Source organism: Cinclus cinclus, chromosome 28 (genome assembly GCF_963662255.1).
Source record: "Cinclus cinclus chromosome 28, bCinCin1.1, whole genome shotgun sequence".
Taxonomy (NCBI): Eukaryota; Metazoa; Chordata; class Aves; order Passeriformes; family Cinclidae; genus Cinclus; species Cinclus cinclus.
The window spans coordinates 1674778-1691232 of NC_085073.1; the positions used below are offsets into that span (position 1 = coordinate 1674778).

Genomic DNA, 16455 nt, shown 5'->3' on the forward strand with positions numbered 1-16455 from the left:
ATGTGGTGGCACCTGCAGCTGGCGATGAAGAAGGGACGTATTAACTCCCTCCTTATACCTTCAGCTTCTGCCTTGCCTCTTGAGCTGGGATAAACGGATTTAATTTTGAGGCAGAAAGAGTTTCTGCATAAACCCAAAAATAAACCAGGCTGGTAGATGCCTTTACTGCAGAACATACTTTTGTGGCAGTCCCTGGCAGTGCTGATGCTCTATAAGCTGGAAGTTTGCTTTGATCAGCTGAGCTGGGCTGTAGAACACAGGTTCAGTGCTGATCCCTGGGAGCTAGCAGGGGAGCAGCTTCCAGAGGCTGGGGGTCAGAAATCTGAGGGGGTGGCTAGGACAGGACTGAGGCTCCTTGTGCCTATCTGTCTCCACTTAATGGAAGACCACGTTCTTGCCCGGGATGGAAAAGAGGGGTCAGCTGTGTCACTGCTCTCAACAAGTACCACAGCAGTGCCCTGAGGCCCAGCCTGTACCTTAAGCTGCTTCCCTTCATTTATTTGTACAAGCCTTGCTGTTCTCATCCCCAGCATTTCTGCTGAGAAGAACAAGACAAAGGCCTTGGGAAGAGTGCAGCACATGGAGCTGGAGCAGCAGATCCTGGTGTGCAAATGCCATTTTATGTGAAGGTGGCTCCTTGTGTGCTTCAAACAAGGCATGGAGCCCATGTGGGCTAGGAGAAGGAGCAGGGGACCGGGAGAAGGTCAGGGTGGCTGAGGTGGGATTAAACAGGATTATTTATCTCTGGCTACTCCTGATAGCCCAGTTTGGATGCCAGCTGGTGCTGTCAGCATTTCTGCTTTGGATGGTGGCTAAAGTGTCATGAGGAATGTTGAGCTACCTGTGTTGCGGGTGCATCAGAGCCAGGTCTCTCCTCCCCCTATATGCTTGCCCATAGGGATGAAGCCAGCCTTGCCTGAGCACTGGGATGAATAATGGGGTGAACCAGGTAGTAGAAATGGTCAGGTGACCAGCACTGATTTTGTGTGGATGATCCCAAAGGTCAATCAATCTTGCAGTGCTCCAGGGAAAAATAGATACATTTAGATGGTTAACCTTTATGTATGTTCTACATAACAAGCAGAGTTTATCTCGGGTTGCTTTATTTCTGTATTATTTCTCCAAGCTCTCAGATGACAGGAGCAGTGATCCATGCCCAAGGTGCAGAACACCTACAGCTCTTTCTGCCAAGAAATGGCACATTTAAGGGGGAACCCCCCACCCAAATTTTTAATTTAATTTTGTGTCTTACTTGATGATTCTCATCTGAATCAAATTGTGTTCATTTATGGGGAGAAAATACATAAATTATCAGAAGTAGATGCCTGGGAAGGCCAGGTTGTACTCAGCTGCCTTTTCTGGGGAGTGGTTAAGCCAGTGCCTGCTCCCTGTGATGTCCCCTCCCCTTCCAGGACTGCTCTGTATGCTGGGAGCTAGAGCCACACGTGTGAAGTACAAGAAGAAATTCACGATTGCTTTTACCTGTGCCTTGAGACACAGCCTGATGCTTCTGCTGGTTCCTTGGGAAGCCCAGCTGGCTGCTGCTCTGGCTCAGGGGCTGCTTCCTGGCTCAGGAGTGTTTTCTGGCTTACAAGAGAGATGGAGAGGGACTTTGGACATGGACCTGGAGGGACAGAAGAAAGGGAATGCTCTGTCAGAGGTCAGGGTTAGATGGAATATTGCAAAGCAATTCTTTCCTGTGAGGGTGGGGAGGCCCTTGCACAGGGTGCCCAGAGCAGCTGTGGCTATCTCATCCCTGGAAGTTCCATGGAGGGGGCTCAGAGCACCCTGGTCTAGTGGAAGGTGTCCCTGCCCATGACAAGGGGTGGAATGAGATGAGCTTTAAGGTCCCATCCAATCCAAACCATTCCATGATTTGCTGAATCATCTTCACCCACTCCCCCTTAATTTTAATTTGTTTTTACCTGCAATCCCTTACAGGCAGTAACAGCCAGCTCTTTAGAGGGATGTGTTTCATTTCCATCCTTTCTGCCTGTATTTCAATAGCAATACATGGGTAGGGGCTTTAACTTCCACAGCTCCTGTCTTGGCATTCTTGTTTCTGCCTTTGCCTGTAAGGCATTGACCGAGCAAGTCTATGTTAGAGGTCTGATGGAATGGGAAATTGTGTCCTGGTTACAGTCTCCACATCCCCTTATTGTCCAAATGGGCTGCTCAGGTGGGTCACATTGTCTTGTTCTCGATGGAGAAAGTGAAAAATGAGGTAGACACACTTCTTTGGGACACCTTCCACCAGACCAGGCTGGGTGCGAGTGGCAAGCTGCCGGTCTCTGTTGTGCAGGATTTCTGGGGGAGTCATGCTGTTGCAGCCTCCAGCCAAGGAGCTTACATGGCATTTATATTTCATATATTTTTAGTTCCAGTCACATTGTATATCCTTATAAACCCTTAAATAAAGTGAAGCTTTTAGTAAAGATGCAGCAGCAGCAGCTCTGATCAGAGAAAAGAGTCCACTAGTTATTCAGATTTGTTTTGACTTCTCTAGGTCATCATAAAGCATCAAATACTTAAAATTTATAAATATTTGTCTGTGTGTATAGACCTGTCTTACAAAGAAAATTTCATTATTTGATCATGTGGGCACTGCCCAGGCTCCCCAGGGAATGGTCCCGGCCCCAGGGCTGCCAGAGCTCCAGGAACGTTTGGACACCGCTCTCAGGGATGCTCAGGGTGGGATTGTTGGGGTGTCTGGGCAGGGACAGGACTTGGACTCAATGATCCTTGTGGGTTCTGTCCTGCTCGGGTTATTCTAGGATTCTGTGATCTTAAATTAGGCTTCTGCTGGATTTTTGTATGCCTTTTAAGAAATTCCTTTCTGGTGGACAGAAGCCTCTAATGCCTGTTTTGATGAAGAAGGGTTTTGGCAAGTCAGCCTGCCTCAGCGGTTTTGGAGGGAGTGGAAAGGCACCTTCCACTAGACCAGGTTGCTCCAAGCCTCATCCAGCCTGGCCTGGAACGCTTCCAGGGATGGAGCAGCCACAGCTTCTCTGGGCAACCTGTGCCAGGGCCTCACCACCCTTAACTTGTGGGGATTTTGCTCCTCTGGCTGGTGGAGCTGAAACTTGAGTACTTTTCTGTGCAGAGGCTTTCCAGGAGGAAATGCCTTCCTGTCCTGCAAGATGTCAGTTTACTGGTAGAGATGGCCAATGTGACTGTGAATATGGGAAAAACACAAGTCAAGTCTGAGATGGCAATTGCTGAATGCCACAACTGAAGTGTTTATTTCAGAGGCTCCATAGAAGCTCAAGCACTGGGACAGGGGTCACTCAAAGTCATGCACAGATGAGAACAGAACTGAAGGCAGCAGGTCAAGCATGCATGAAGTGCCTGGCAGAACCCAGGCATAGACTGGAGGCATGGCACCAAGTTGGGGTTTTGTCTCAGGGTTTCCACGCTCATCACATCTCTGAGCACAGCCTTGTAAGCCGCACCAAATCGGATAGGAATCATTTCAATTAGCTTGGTAAGTGTTGAAACTTCCTGCAGCAGTGCTCCCACTCCTGCAAACCCCAGAGCTGCCTCATGGCTCAGTAACCCCTGGAGCTGGAGTTAAATCAGATTTTGCCTGACCATCTGTCAGCTTGCTTGAGCCAAGCACAGCTGTGTGCCATGCATAGAGGAGCCAGTGGAAGATATTTACATTTTCTGACTAGACAAGTTGATTTTATAAAGCTGATGACTTTTTATTAGAAGTGGGGACAGAGGGAAGTTTTGCTGGGGTTGCTCTTGCCCACATTAGGCATAATTTCTCCCAGAGATCTGTGGTTCCTTGCCTCCATAACTTTCCTTTGTGTGGACAGTTGGTATTGATTCCACATGAGGTACGTTTACAGCAGCAGACACTTAAAAGCTGGGAATGAAAGTGGCTTGTGGTAATTATCACAAAATTAAAGATAATCTGCTCTGGAATTGTGACAAAGTGCAGAAATGAGATTAGTGCAGGAGAGCAGTGACAGCCATGCACACTCCCCTTGCCTAGGGCTCTCAGCTGCGCTGCATTCCCAGCGATTTCCAGTGCTCAATCTGGAGCAGGATTAGCTCCTTTGGATTCCCCCATGGCTTGGAAGTGCTGCTTCAGCTTTTGCCCTGGAAGTTCATTAGCCAGATGTTCACTCAGAACCTTATTTCCTGCACTCTGGGCCATTGCAGGGTGTTTTGTTCAGTGATCACAAAATTGTGTTGGCTTAGGCAGAAGAGCTCATTTTTCAGCAGTTTGAGCTTACAGTGGTCCTGAGCCATGTGCTGCTGTAGTCTGAGAGCTGGAGGAATGGCAGGGTTTGTGTCACTCATGTGTGTCACCCGCCTGTGTCAGTGACACCCTCTCATCTGAGGAGACCCATCCTGAGTGCGTGAGCGGGGGGAGCTGCTCTGCACCCTTCGGGTTCCCACTCTGCTCACTTCCCTCTGCCTGTTTGCAGTGGGGTTCTGCGACATGGGGAGAGACATTTCAGTGACTGTTCTGAGGCAGGAGCTGGGCACTGTTTAAAAAAGAATAACAAGAAGTGACTTCCTGTGCCACCCTGGCTCTGCCCCGCGGGCCAGGCTGTAGGCCTGGGGGTGCTCTGCAGACAACTCCAAATGCCACATTACAAGACCTGTTTCACATGAGGGACCACCCGTTTTGTGGAGATCAGGATGATGAGACACCTGCAGCACTTCCGAGTCAGAGCAGCTTCATCTCCCCTGTGATCACCAAGAGCTTTTTGTTGGGTTTGTTGTTTATTTGCATTCCAGAGTCTGAAATATTTTCCAAAATATAACTGAGTCATACACTTCTCTGGTGCTGTCATCCCATTTTCATGGAATCTTGGAATGTTTTGTATTGGAAGGGACCTTAAAGCTCATCTTGTTCCACCCCCTGCCACGGGCAGGGACACCTTTCCACTATCCCTGGCTGCTCCAAGTCCTGTCTAGCCTGGCCTCGGACACTTCCAGATATCCAGGGCCAGCCACAGCTGCTCTGGGCAAGCTGTGCTGGGGCCTCCCCACCCTCCCAGGGAACAATTCCTTCCCAATATCCCATCTAACCCTCCCCTTTGGCAGTGGGAAGCCATTCCCCCTTGTTCTGTCCCTCCAGGCCCTTGTCCTGGCCCTTTCCAGCTCTCCTGGAGCCCATTCAGGTACTGATGCCCAGGTTCTTGCTGAGGCTCCTTCTGAAACAAGCCCTGGAGCAACATCACTGCTTCTCTTTGAGGTGTTGAACAGGTACCACGGGTAAACTGTCAAAATTCTTCCTTTGCCAAATGGGGGAGATGCTGAAGCAGCAGAGGTTGGGTTGGATGCTCTGGAGCTGTTCCTGCTCTCCAGCCAGGACGGACAGAGGACATCCACTCCCCACTGGAGAAGACCACCCCCTAATCTTGAGTGTAGATGAACTCAAAACTGCGCTCCATAGTCTCTTGCAAAACTAAGCTCTTGCTGAGTGGGTTGATAAGGATATGTGCCTGTAGGAACGATGTAGTACAGGAGCAGGCAGTGGCAGACTCCTACCTGGAACTAAGGTCTTAAACCTGTCCCTTGAATTTCTGTTCTATGCAGGAGAACTGGCCTGTGCACAAAGAGGTGCTGGGGAGCTTCTGGGGTGGTGTGGGGAGCTCCTCTTCAGCAGCTCTTCATCCTTCATGGTAGCTCTCAGGATTCAGCTGGGCTGGATCTCATGGTCACATGTTCCACACAGAAGCCTGTGCTTCCTGCAGGGAGCAGGGAGCTCCTTAATTCTTACAAACTTCGGCTTGGAAAATCTCAGAAAAACAAACTTACACTAGGAAATGGGAGATGGCTGCTTGTCAGAGGGTTTGGGCCTGTGTTTTCAGCTCTGATTATATACCTAAAAGCTTGAGGCAAAACTGATTTCTACCCTTGGCTGTAATGGAGCACCAGTGGCTTCTCCTGAGGCAGCAATAAAGATAAATTATGCGCTCATTTATGTGATATATTTGGACATAGGATTCTATAAATACATTCAGTTATCTATATAGTTTGTCAAGTGCCTTCTGAGTGGCTGGAAAACAGCTTCAGGAGTGTCTCTCTGGGCTTCTATGTGGAGCCAGCTCTTCAGCATAGTGTGGACCCATTGCTTAATTGGGCAGCAGAGATTTGCAAGACCTCCCTGCTGAAGCCTCTAGAAAATACTGTTAATGGGCAAAAATGTGCATTTTTGTGCTTCTGAATGTGAAATTGCTTGTGTGACTCCTGTACCATCAGATTCTTGCACTAGTGAAGCTGAAAACAGAGTAAAACCAGCTACTCTAAAGGCTGGCAGCTCTACTTGAAAAGACAAAGCATTGAGCTGTTTTCTCAGAATTTTGGTGGTTGGGTTGGGAGTTTTTTATTTGATGTCCCTATTTTTCCTGATGTTCTTCTTTTTTTTTTTTGTTTGTTTGTTTGTTTTGTTTTGTTTTGTTTTGTTTTGTTTTGTTTTTGTCTGCAGGTCTGTGTCCAAAGAAGACAGCCATCACTGAGGTGAGATTTGTAAAGCTGGGTTTGACAATCCTGTGTTGAGAAATGAGAACACTGAGCTCTCAGAAACTCTTCTGCCTGCCTTTTTTGAGAAAAACTGCATTTCAAAATACTGATGAGATTACTACAAAATTGATATCTGTCATTTGGGAGAAATAAAATTAGTGGCAGGTCTCCAGGGTCCCTTCATTGGCATCATTACAGTGACAGAAAGAATGTGGAGGGATTGTGGCTGGTTTTGGCTGTGTGATCCACGATGCTTCTGCATTGGTGACTGAGGGCACCTCTTCCACACCAGCACCTGGATGTGGTAACTGAAGAATGCATGTACTGGGCATCTCCAGGCCTCTGTGGTGGGTTTTACCCTCTGGTGGGAGCCAGTCAGGAGGCTGTGATTTGTGAAGCCCTAAAACAGGGGAACATCTCCAAGGACTCATCTTGTCATGTAGATATTCCAGGTCACAGGTTCTGAGTCACTGTTACCTTCTGGAGCAAAACTCTTCACAGTTGGCAGCAGGGAATCTAGTAGGAAGCTCTGTGCCTGAAAGCTGTTCCCTGAAACCCACACGCATGGTTTAGGGCATTGTGTTCAAATTATTTTTGTTTGATCAAATTTTTTTACGTCCCCCTTCTCATTCCCCAGCTGGGATGATAAGCATTTGTATGCATGAACAGCAAAATCTTCCCATAAAATTGCCTGGAATGTGACACTTGATTCTTTTGTACTGGAATATGTGTACTGGGAAGCTCAGCTTTTGTGGAAGTGGGTTGCATTATTCAGTGTATAAATAGGGCCACTTTTTCTTGCCCCAGAAACAGCCACAGGCAGAGCAGGAGACTGGAAGAGACTTTTGTCACTGCAGTTCCTAGGATGAGAGTCCCTTCCCCCTGCCTGTGTCTGCTCATCACATTTGGAGGATGATGGTGAGCCATTGGCAAGGCAGGACAGCACAGCTTGGGCTTGCAAGGAGTAAGATCCAATGGGTTGGTAGAAAGAGAGGCTGAGCTGTGCTGCTGCTCATAACTGCTGGAGAAGGAGTGCTCAGAAGTAAGGCTGGCCCTGCTAATAAAATAGGGTAGGAAATGGGATTTTTGAAGGAGAACTCAGACTGCCCCTTAGTATGAGAAGTACAAGCAGATTGACCAAAAATAACTGCAAGCTCTTGATCAAAAGCTAAAGTACAAAGAACTTAGTCTGAGCAAAATTATCCATTTTCTGCTATAGCCATTGGTTTGGAGCTGGGTCTGTGCAGCACTCAAGAGAAACAGGGATAGAACAGTGTCACTTGGGAAGTGACCTTGGATCTCTGCATGCTGCTCAAGGGAACATCCAAAGTGTAGCAATGTAGCAAAACTTGAAATGGTGCTGGTCTCTTATGGGCATTTCTAGCTGTCTGGTGAGCTCCAGGGTCCATGGGGGATCCATGGGCTGAGAGCCTGGGTGTGGGTGCAGTGTTGACTGGTGGTGGAGCAGAGTCCCTAGGGCTGCAAAAGGAGCTGCAGGGAACTTCCCAACACCTGGTTACAACAGGCTGTTAAAGGAGCAGTCATAACCTGCTAGGTCCTGGGCTGGCAAAGAAAGGCCTGGGCAGACTCAGAGACGGGGGGAGAAGGGGACAGGAGCAGGTTTGTTGTCACCCTGAAGTGCTGGCAGTCTATAGTATTTCTGTAAACTTCAGAATTTGTGGAAGAGACATTCCTGTGGCTCACCCTGTGTGGGCTCAGCCTTGGAATTATAAACAGATGAGATCTTGCTTAAATGGATTTATCTCAGTGTGAGTGGGGCTGGGCTGTGGCTGTGATCTCTCCAGCAAAACCCAATGTGTCAGGGATTGGGATTTTAAGAATAAATCTCTGTGGCCGATTTAATACATCGCTGTTTTAAATCAATGGGCAGCCGCAGCCAAGCACCAGGGGAATCTTGGCAGCTGGATCTTGTCTGAGCTCAGCATCTTTGCTGAGGGCTCTGCCAGTGAGCAGTGAGGGTGTCAGGTGGAGTGTTGCTATTCTAACCCCTCTTGAGCGGTGGAAAAGCTTCAGTTTCACCTGTTGGCACTCTGCAGGGTTTTCTCCAGCAGTACCATAATCCCTGTGTGCAGTACAGTGTGGGAATGTGGTTGTGCTGCTCTCTATGTGCTTGGTGGCAGATCAGCCTGTGCCCTGAGTGTCCTTGTGCTCTCCTTGCAGGGCCCATCACTGCCAGGACAGCCGGGCCAGGGAAAGAAGATTGGCCATCGAAGTGTGGATGCTTCTGGGGAAACCACCTACAAAAAGGTTTGGGTTTGGGGAGTGGGGGATGGCACCCAAATATGGATGACAGGCTGAAAGAAGTTATGGCCCAGTAGTTATTAATCTGGTTGAGATTTTTATGCAACACTCTTGGACAGCACAATCCTGCAAACAGCAAATCTGAAGCCCTAATTCACCTCTTCAGCATCCGTGTAAACTTTGTTAGCAGTGTGTGGTGCCTGAGATGACCCCACAAAAGTCACAGACATGACTGTGTTGTAATGCAGAGGATGTTATTGCGATTATCTGCTGTGAAATGCTCACTGATTGCTCTTCCTTGCCAGACCACCTCCTCCACTCTGAAGGGAGCCATCCAGCTGGGGATTGGATATACTGTGGGCAATCTGAGCTCCAAGCCAGAGAGAGATGTCCTGATGCAGGACTTCTATGTGGTGGAGAGCATTTTTTTCCCAAGGTAAAGAAGGGGAAAAGAATGAATGCATGAATTATTTCTTTTCTTTTCCTCTCACTGTTTTTTCAAGAGAGCTTCCATCTGTCTTTAGATCAGAGTTGCATGCTCTGAATGTTTTAAATCTGCTCCGTGATATACAAACAGAAATGTTATACAGTGGGAAATATTGGAATCTGCAGTGCACTGGCCTGCAGGGAAGCACAGTACAAGATGCAGTACTGTGCACTCCAGTTTATTACCTTTCCTACGTGTTGTCTTTCTAACTGTCCATCTAGAATTTCGTCCACAAAATCATACCATGTTTTAGATGGAAAAAACTCCTTCTGGGAGCTCTCTAACTGTGAATAAACAAAGCTCATAAAAGTTATGTTCTCTATGTAAATATATTCTGCTTGGCATGTGATTATTCCTTTAATCTCTGGGAATAGATTTTGGCAGATAGTTTGAAACCTATTTTCCTGTTTTCCTACCACAGAAGAATGGTGGTGATTGTTGTTCCAAAGATGTCTTTTTGCAAGGCTCAGTGCATCTGAAATGCACGGTAGCTTTAGTGTGCCTGTCCATGTCTGGTATATGGTAACAGGCCTTGCCCATGTGTGTGTTCTGTGCAGTGAAGGCAGTAACCTCACTCCAGCTCACCACTACGCCGACTTCAGGTTCAAGACCTATGCCCCAGTGGCTTTCCGGTATTTCCGAGAGCTCTTTGGGATTCGTCCAGATGATTATTTGGTATGGATATATTTTTAGATTTCTATCTTTTCCTCCTTTATTTACCTTTACCATGAAGGTGGTGACACCCTGGCACAGGGTGTCCAGAGCAGCTGTGGCTGCCCCATCCCTGGGAGTGTTCCAGGAGAAGTTGGACAGGGCTTAGAGAAACCTGGTCTAGTGGAAGGTGTACCTGCCCATGGCAGGGGGTGGAATGAGGTGGCTTTAAGATCTTTTTCATCCCAAAACATTCCATGGTTCCAAGTCTGAGTTTGCTGAACGGCAGCTGCCAGCCTGTACCAGAGGGAGGCCATGACCTGCACACAGTGTGAGCTATAAGCTCACATTTACAGCTGTAAGCTGTAAGCTCTGCAATGGGCTTCCCTCTCTGGTCCTTGTGGTAACAATAACTTACTGTGTTTACAAGCCAAAGGAGTTGTGTTCTGCTGGGTGCGACCCTGTAATGTCCCCTGCGGCTCAGGGGACAAAGATGGGAATTTTTTCTTGTGTACTCACTGGAGAGCTATGTGAGTGTAGTTATTTTAATCATCTTAAAAAGACAGAATAAACCACAGCTTGTTCTTGTGCTTCAAAAGCTCCTCAGAGCTGGAAAGGCTGGTTTTCAAATACCTTGGAGTACAAGCTGTTGGGGCTTCAAGTGCACTGTGGTTGAATTTGGGCCCTTGCCTTTATGTGACGTCCTGTTCTCTGTGAACTGGGGAAGGAAACACATCCATAAGTGCACACCCTCCCCTTCTGGAACAATCCTTTTTGTGTGACTTCACCTGTAGATGGAGGTGATGGCTGCTGAACACCTGCCAGTGAAACAAACCCGTGCCAGTGCCTGGTGGGAGGGTAACAGTGATCCCCTCCTGTTCCAGCCAAGGCAGTCCTGCAGGATGGTTGAATGTTCAGCGCTGAGGGCAGGCAGAGTTTGTCTCAGTTGCAAAGGTCATGGATCTGATTCATTGTTTCTGTTTCTCCTGATTGTCTCTTGCCTGCCACACTGGCAAATGCAATTAATTATGCATGAGATGATTAACTTGATCAACTGTGGAATTGTTAATCTGTGCAGAGCTGAAAGCTGTTTTTATTACATAATGATGAGTATTTAATATATTGCTCTGATCACCTCCCTTCCGCACCCCACCTTCCTCTTCCCGTCTCACCTCTCACTGGGCAGTTTTGTGATCCTGCCCTGCACCCACCTGACCCCTGCAGTACCTGGGTGGGCACTGAGCTAAAAAGTGCATCTTCCTGCTTTGCTTTCTCCTTTTTGTTTCCTCTGCTGCTGGGCAAGTCCTTATTTGAGGATCTGCTGTTTGCATCCTGATGACTAGATGTGTAGTACCAGTTCAGGTACCAGTGCAGAACTCTGCTGTGCTTGAGCAGGGCTCATCCCTTTTGACTGCACACCTAGGATAAGACTTGTCACATTTTCAGCAGGATCGATGGAGTGAAGTATGGCTGCAAAAATACAGCCAGGTTGGATGGAGCTTGAGGCAACCTAGTCTAGTTGAAGGTGTCCCTGCCCATGTATGGAATGAGATGAGTTTTAAGGTCATTTCCAGCCCAAGCCATTGTGGGATTCTGTGAATCAAGCATTGGTTTTTGCAGGGAACAGGAGAGCACAAGGCCAGGGGAGGCTGCTGAGAAAAGCCAGTGTGTTCTGTTCCCTCCAGCACAATGATATGTGGTTCCCTGAGCAGACTGTGGTGTCCCCTGAAATTCTCTGTCCGCCAGCATGCACTGGGCTGTGCTCAAAGAGCCTGAACGTGCATGCAGGCACAATGGGAACAGATAAGATGTCATTATGAAGGCTGGATGTTCCTGAAAGCAGATGATTAGTTGGATACTGAGCAGTTGGAATGCTCTGAATTGTAATCTTAGTCTCTAATTATAAATTGTCCATCAGTTTGGCTGCTCAGACCTAACCTATACTGCAAATAGTTCTCACTTGAACTTTGCTACCCCTTAATCTTCCAGGGAGATGACATGGTGGGGAAGGCCCTTGAGGGCATAGAACTCAAATCTGCAATAAATGGGGGATAAACATCACCTTCTTGTCTTTTTCTTGCCAGTATTCGTTATGTAACGAGCCTCTGATCGAGCTGTCCAACCCCGGGGCCAGCGGCTCCCTCTTCTATGTCACCAGCGATGATGAATTCATCATAAAAACTGTGATGCACAAGGAAGCTGAATTCCTGCAGAAGCTCCTTCCTGGATACTACATGGTGTGTATCACCCAGGACCTGGACCCAGCTCGGTTTTGTCATGGCAGAGCATCTCACAGGGCATGTCTTCCACCTGGATGTCTTGTGGCCTGCCCCCATGCAGGGACAGTGTTAACAGCATGTCATGAAGCCAGTCCCAGAAGCACAAATCCTACTGATAATTTGCAAACTTTGCGGGTAAACATGAGGCAGATAATTGTGCCATAGTTTGGAGACATGTTCTGGCCTCAGAATGGCTTCCCAGATGTGTGTTTCTGAGTGTCCTTTTCGCAGAGCTAGTTATTCCTCTACACTTGGCAGCATGCGTCTGCCCCAGCCTGCACTTGGGGGTGGCTGTTGATTACGGTCATAAAATAGTAAAACACTAAAGGTTGGAAAAGACCACCAAGATCATCAGGTCCAACCTTCAGCTCAGCACCATGATGGTCACCACTAAACCTTGTCCTCAGTTGCTACAGACACGCATTATTTGAATGCTTCCAGGAATGGTGACTCCTCCACTGCCCTGGACAGCTTGTTCTAATCCTTTACAACCCTTTCTATGAAGAAATTTCTCCTAATGTGCAACCTGAACCTCCACTGGCACAACTTGAGGCTTTTTCCTCTCATCCTGTCCCTTGTTCCTTGAGAGCAGAGCCGGATTCCCACCTGGCTGCACCCTCCTGTCAGGAACTTGTGGAGAGCAAAACGTCCCCCTTGAGTCTCCTTTTCTCCAGGCAATAACGAAACCACCTTGGTTTTGTGGGGAAAGCACTGCTGTCCCTGAATTTCTCCCACTGCTGTTTGACCATTACTCCAAGGATTGTCCTGACTCCCGCTGGCTGCAATTCCAAGCTGGAGGCCTCCATGGGACTAGCCAGCTTTGCACATCACTCTGGCCAGGCAGGATATTGAGACCCAGAGATTTGCATACAGTCAAGTAAATTGGACCCAAACATGCTGTTTTTGGTGTGAAAACCGGGAGCTGGTCTCCGCACAACTGTGCTGGAGGCTCCAGGTTTATGGATGAGGACTCTTGACATTCAGTTACAATGACCAGGGATTTGTTTGTTGTGAAGATGCCAAGGAAAAGATTATGAGAAGCAATGCTGCTGCCCCATCTGTGTGCCTGGTGCACACAGCGTTTATGTGATCCTACACTGGTTCTGTGAAAATCTTTTCCTCACTCAATATTTACTGGGGAAAATTTGCCCAAGAGAGGTTGGTTATGGGATGTATGTGTGTTAGTGACAGCCAGGAAGGAATTATTCCCTGTGAAGGTGGGGAGGCCCTGGCACAAGTTGCTTAGAGCAGCGGTGGCTGCCCCATCCCTGAGGGTGTTCCAGGACAGATTGGATGGGGCTTGGAGCAACCTGGGACAGTGGAGGGTGTCCCTGGCCATGGCAGGGAGTGGAACCAAATGGTCTTTACAGTCCTTTCCAACCCAAACCATCCTGTCATTCTGTGAACCACTTGCTTTTTCAGGTAATAGTCACATTCCTGGACAGGATGAATTTTCTTGGAAAGCACTGCCTGTTGCCTAATATGTGTAGTAAATCAGGTGGGGGTTTTGAGTGGGAATGGAGTTGCATTGTTAATCCTGCCATCATCAGTCAGTGAATTAAACTGAAGTTACCTTGTCTGATGGAGAGTTCTGAGCTGCCTGTTGCAGTTTTCCAGTGTCTGTGGGTTTTGTAGTGCTATCCTTGACTACCATGCTGATCCTGGGAAACCACCCATATCAAAGGAGTCAGGGAAAGGAAGCAGGGTGGTTTCATCTTGAGTTACTTTAAAGCTGTTTCCATTACCTGCCTCTTAATTGTTTCTGGCACTCTTGAAGAGGGCTCACTGCTGTGCCCAGGTACGTGAGCTGAAGAGAATTAAATTTTAATACAGTCACATTTCTGCTGTCTGTCAGAACCTGTCAGGTCTGTCCTTCCTGCTACAGCATGCAGAGAAGTTCTGTTTCCTTCCCAAACGTGCCCAAAGCTGAACAAGCAAATCCTGCCTGTCATGTCATTCCTAATTATTCTGCTGCCTAAAAAAAGGAGATGACAGCAGAACAGGATATCTGTGCTCTCTGGTTGACTGCTTTATAAAACAACTCCGCAACAGGAGGAGAACATTTATGTTGTTTTGTTTAAAAAACAATCCTGTCCCTGGTTTATTCTGGGCTGCAGAATGGCTCTTGATTCTGACACTTGTGGAGAGATAAAGAGAGCTGTTATTTTTAAGCTTGAAGTTCCCACTTACTGTGTTTATTTCTCTCCCAGTTTGGTTTCCTTTTTTTAGCTGCTGTACTTGGGGAAAGCAGGGGATTTCCGGACTTGGTTATTTGCCCAGAGAGTGCTGAACGTCTCCGTCCCTGTATTTTCAGGTCCTAAAGCCACTGACATGTAGGACTTTGTCAAATGTGTATACTGAGCTCCTGTTAAGTTCAGAAAACCTCTCAGCAAAGAATCACTAGTCCAACTGTTGACATGCTTTGTGATGAACCTAGCAGGAATTTTCTGTTCAAATGATCTTTCTCCGTGCTTTTTTCCACCCTTGCTACAGAATCTGAACCAGAACCCCCGGACACTGCTGCCCAAGTTTTATGGACTATACTGTGTGCAGTCCGGGGGCAAAAACATCCGCGTGGTCGTGATGAACAACATCCTGCCTCGAGTGGTGAAAATGCACCTGAAATTCGACCTCAAAGGTTCAACCTACAAACGCCGGGCATCCAAGAAGGAAAAAGAGAAGTCCAGCCCTACATACAAGGATCTGGACTTCATCCAAGACATGCCTGAGGGCCTGATGTTGGATGCAGACACCTTCAGTGCTTTGGTGAAGACGTTGCAGCGAGACTGTCTGGTAAGGAGGGGCAGCTAGGGGACAGGGTAAGGAACCTGTGTGGTTCTCAAGCATGAGAAAGAGCAATTCCTGACTGAGAACCTTGCTAATCTGCTGGCCCCAGAGCGGATTAATGCCTTCTCCTGTCCTTTTCCCTGAAAGCCAAGCAGTAGAGTTGGATCTCATGGCAGCCTCCGAGGACTGAGGCTGTGCTCCTTTGCCTGGTGCATCACACTTTGGTAGCCTGCTCCACTTGTAGCTGCTCTGCTGGAGCATTTTCCCAATCACTGTGCAGCAGATACAATGGTGATGTTTGCAAGCTTTCAGGCCTTTGATGTGATTGTGGGATGGCCAAACTGTCTAGTGAAGCCCAGAGGTGACTGTTGGTTCAGAAACTTTCAGGCTCTGTTAAAGGAGTTGTTAGTGGGGATGTGAATGGGATGCTTTGCTTTGGTTGCTTTGATTCCATGCTTCAGGGTCTGTATTTCTGCTGCTGGCTTGATATTTTGTCTTTGTTCTTGAACTCAATACTAACCTGTAGGTATTGGAAAGTTTTAAAATCATGGACTACAGCCTCCTGCTCGGGGTTCATAACATAGACCAGCACGAGAGGGAGCAGCTGTCGGAGGGAGCCCACAGCACGTCGGATGAGAAGCGTCCCGTGGGGCAGAAGGCCTTGTACTCCACAGCCATGGAGTCCATCCAGGGAGGGGCTGCCCGGGGGGAGTCCATAGACACGGATGACACGTAGGTGAAACCTGGGCTTGCTCATGCTGCTGGGAGGCCCAGAGGTGGAGGCTGGAGTGGGTACTCCCTGATGAGGCCCACAGGAACTGCTCAAGGGAGCAGCTGTCCTGGGGTTTTGGTAGTGCTGTAGTGCTGCCATTGTGGTAGGAAAGGGGGAAGCCAGGGCAGGAAATAGTTCTCTCTAAAGCTCTGGCCTCACAGCAGTCTCTCTTCTTAGGCCAGGCTGTAGGTTGTCAGCTTGTGTAACAGCCTCTAAACATCCACCCATGCCCTGGGAGGAGACACTAGCTCAGTTCTAGCTCAACACCCAAATACTGGAGCAGAAGTGGGGATCAGCCTGTCCCTACTTGGAGTTCTCCATCACTCCCACCTTTGGAATGCTTGGCAGTTCCCTGAGGCCGTCCCAGTGGGGTTAGCAGACAGCAGTGTAGTCAGGCGCTGGAGTCACTGGTGGAGCTGGAGGCTGGGAGTTGCCCCAGGCCTGTGCTGTGCTTGATCTGGGGCTCTGCCTGACTCCCTGGCTCTTGGGCCAAGGAATGCTGGAGTCTGCTGTTTGCTGCTGTCTGAAACCAGCTGCTGTGGGTTTGATGGAGGGTCAGTCCTGAGAGCTGAGATAATACCATGGTGTTTCCAGTCCTTCAGATGGCATCAATAATTGCAGTGGCTACCTGAAGGAGTTTCTGATACTCCTGTGCTTTGGTTGTGTGCTGGTGCCAATGGTTGCTGCACCTTTGGCAGGATGGCATTAGTGTGGACAGGACTGGGAATATC

The 16455-nt window shown here is 48.2% G+C and overlaps 1 protein-coding gene across 3 annotated transcripts in view; it reads left to right on the forward strand.

Moving 5' to 3' along the window:
• PIP5K1C (phosphatidylinositol-4-phosphate 5-kinase type 1 gamma) overlaps window positions 1-16455 on the forward strand; it is a 49296-nt gene that overhangs the window by 18631 nt on the left and 14210 nt on the right. For all 3 annotated transcript variants that reach the window (XM_062509873.1, XM_062509871.1, XM_062509872.1), the window contains exons 2-8: window positions 6452-6483; window positions 8668-8754; window positions 9054-9184; window positions 9793-9910; window positions 11971-12123; window positions 14659-14958; window positions 15479-15684. In XM_062509873.1, coding sequence (XP_062365857.1) covers window positions 6452-6483; window positions 8668-8754; window positions 9054-9184; window positions 9793-9910; window positions 11971-12123; window positions 14659-14958; window positions 15479-15684 — 1027 coding nt within the window. The remainder of the gene's footprint in view (window positions 1-6451; window positions 6484-8667; window positions 8755-9053; window positions 9185-9792; window positions 9911-11970; window positions 12124-14658; window positions 14959-15478; window positions 15685-16455) is intronic.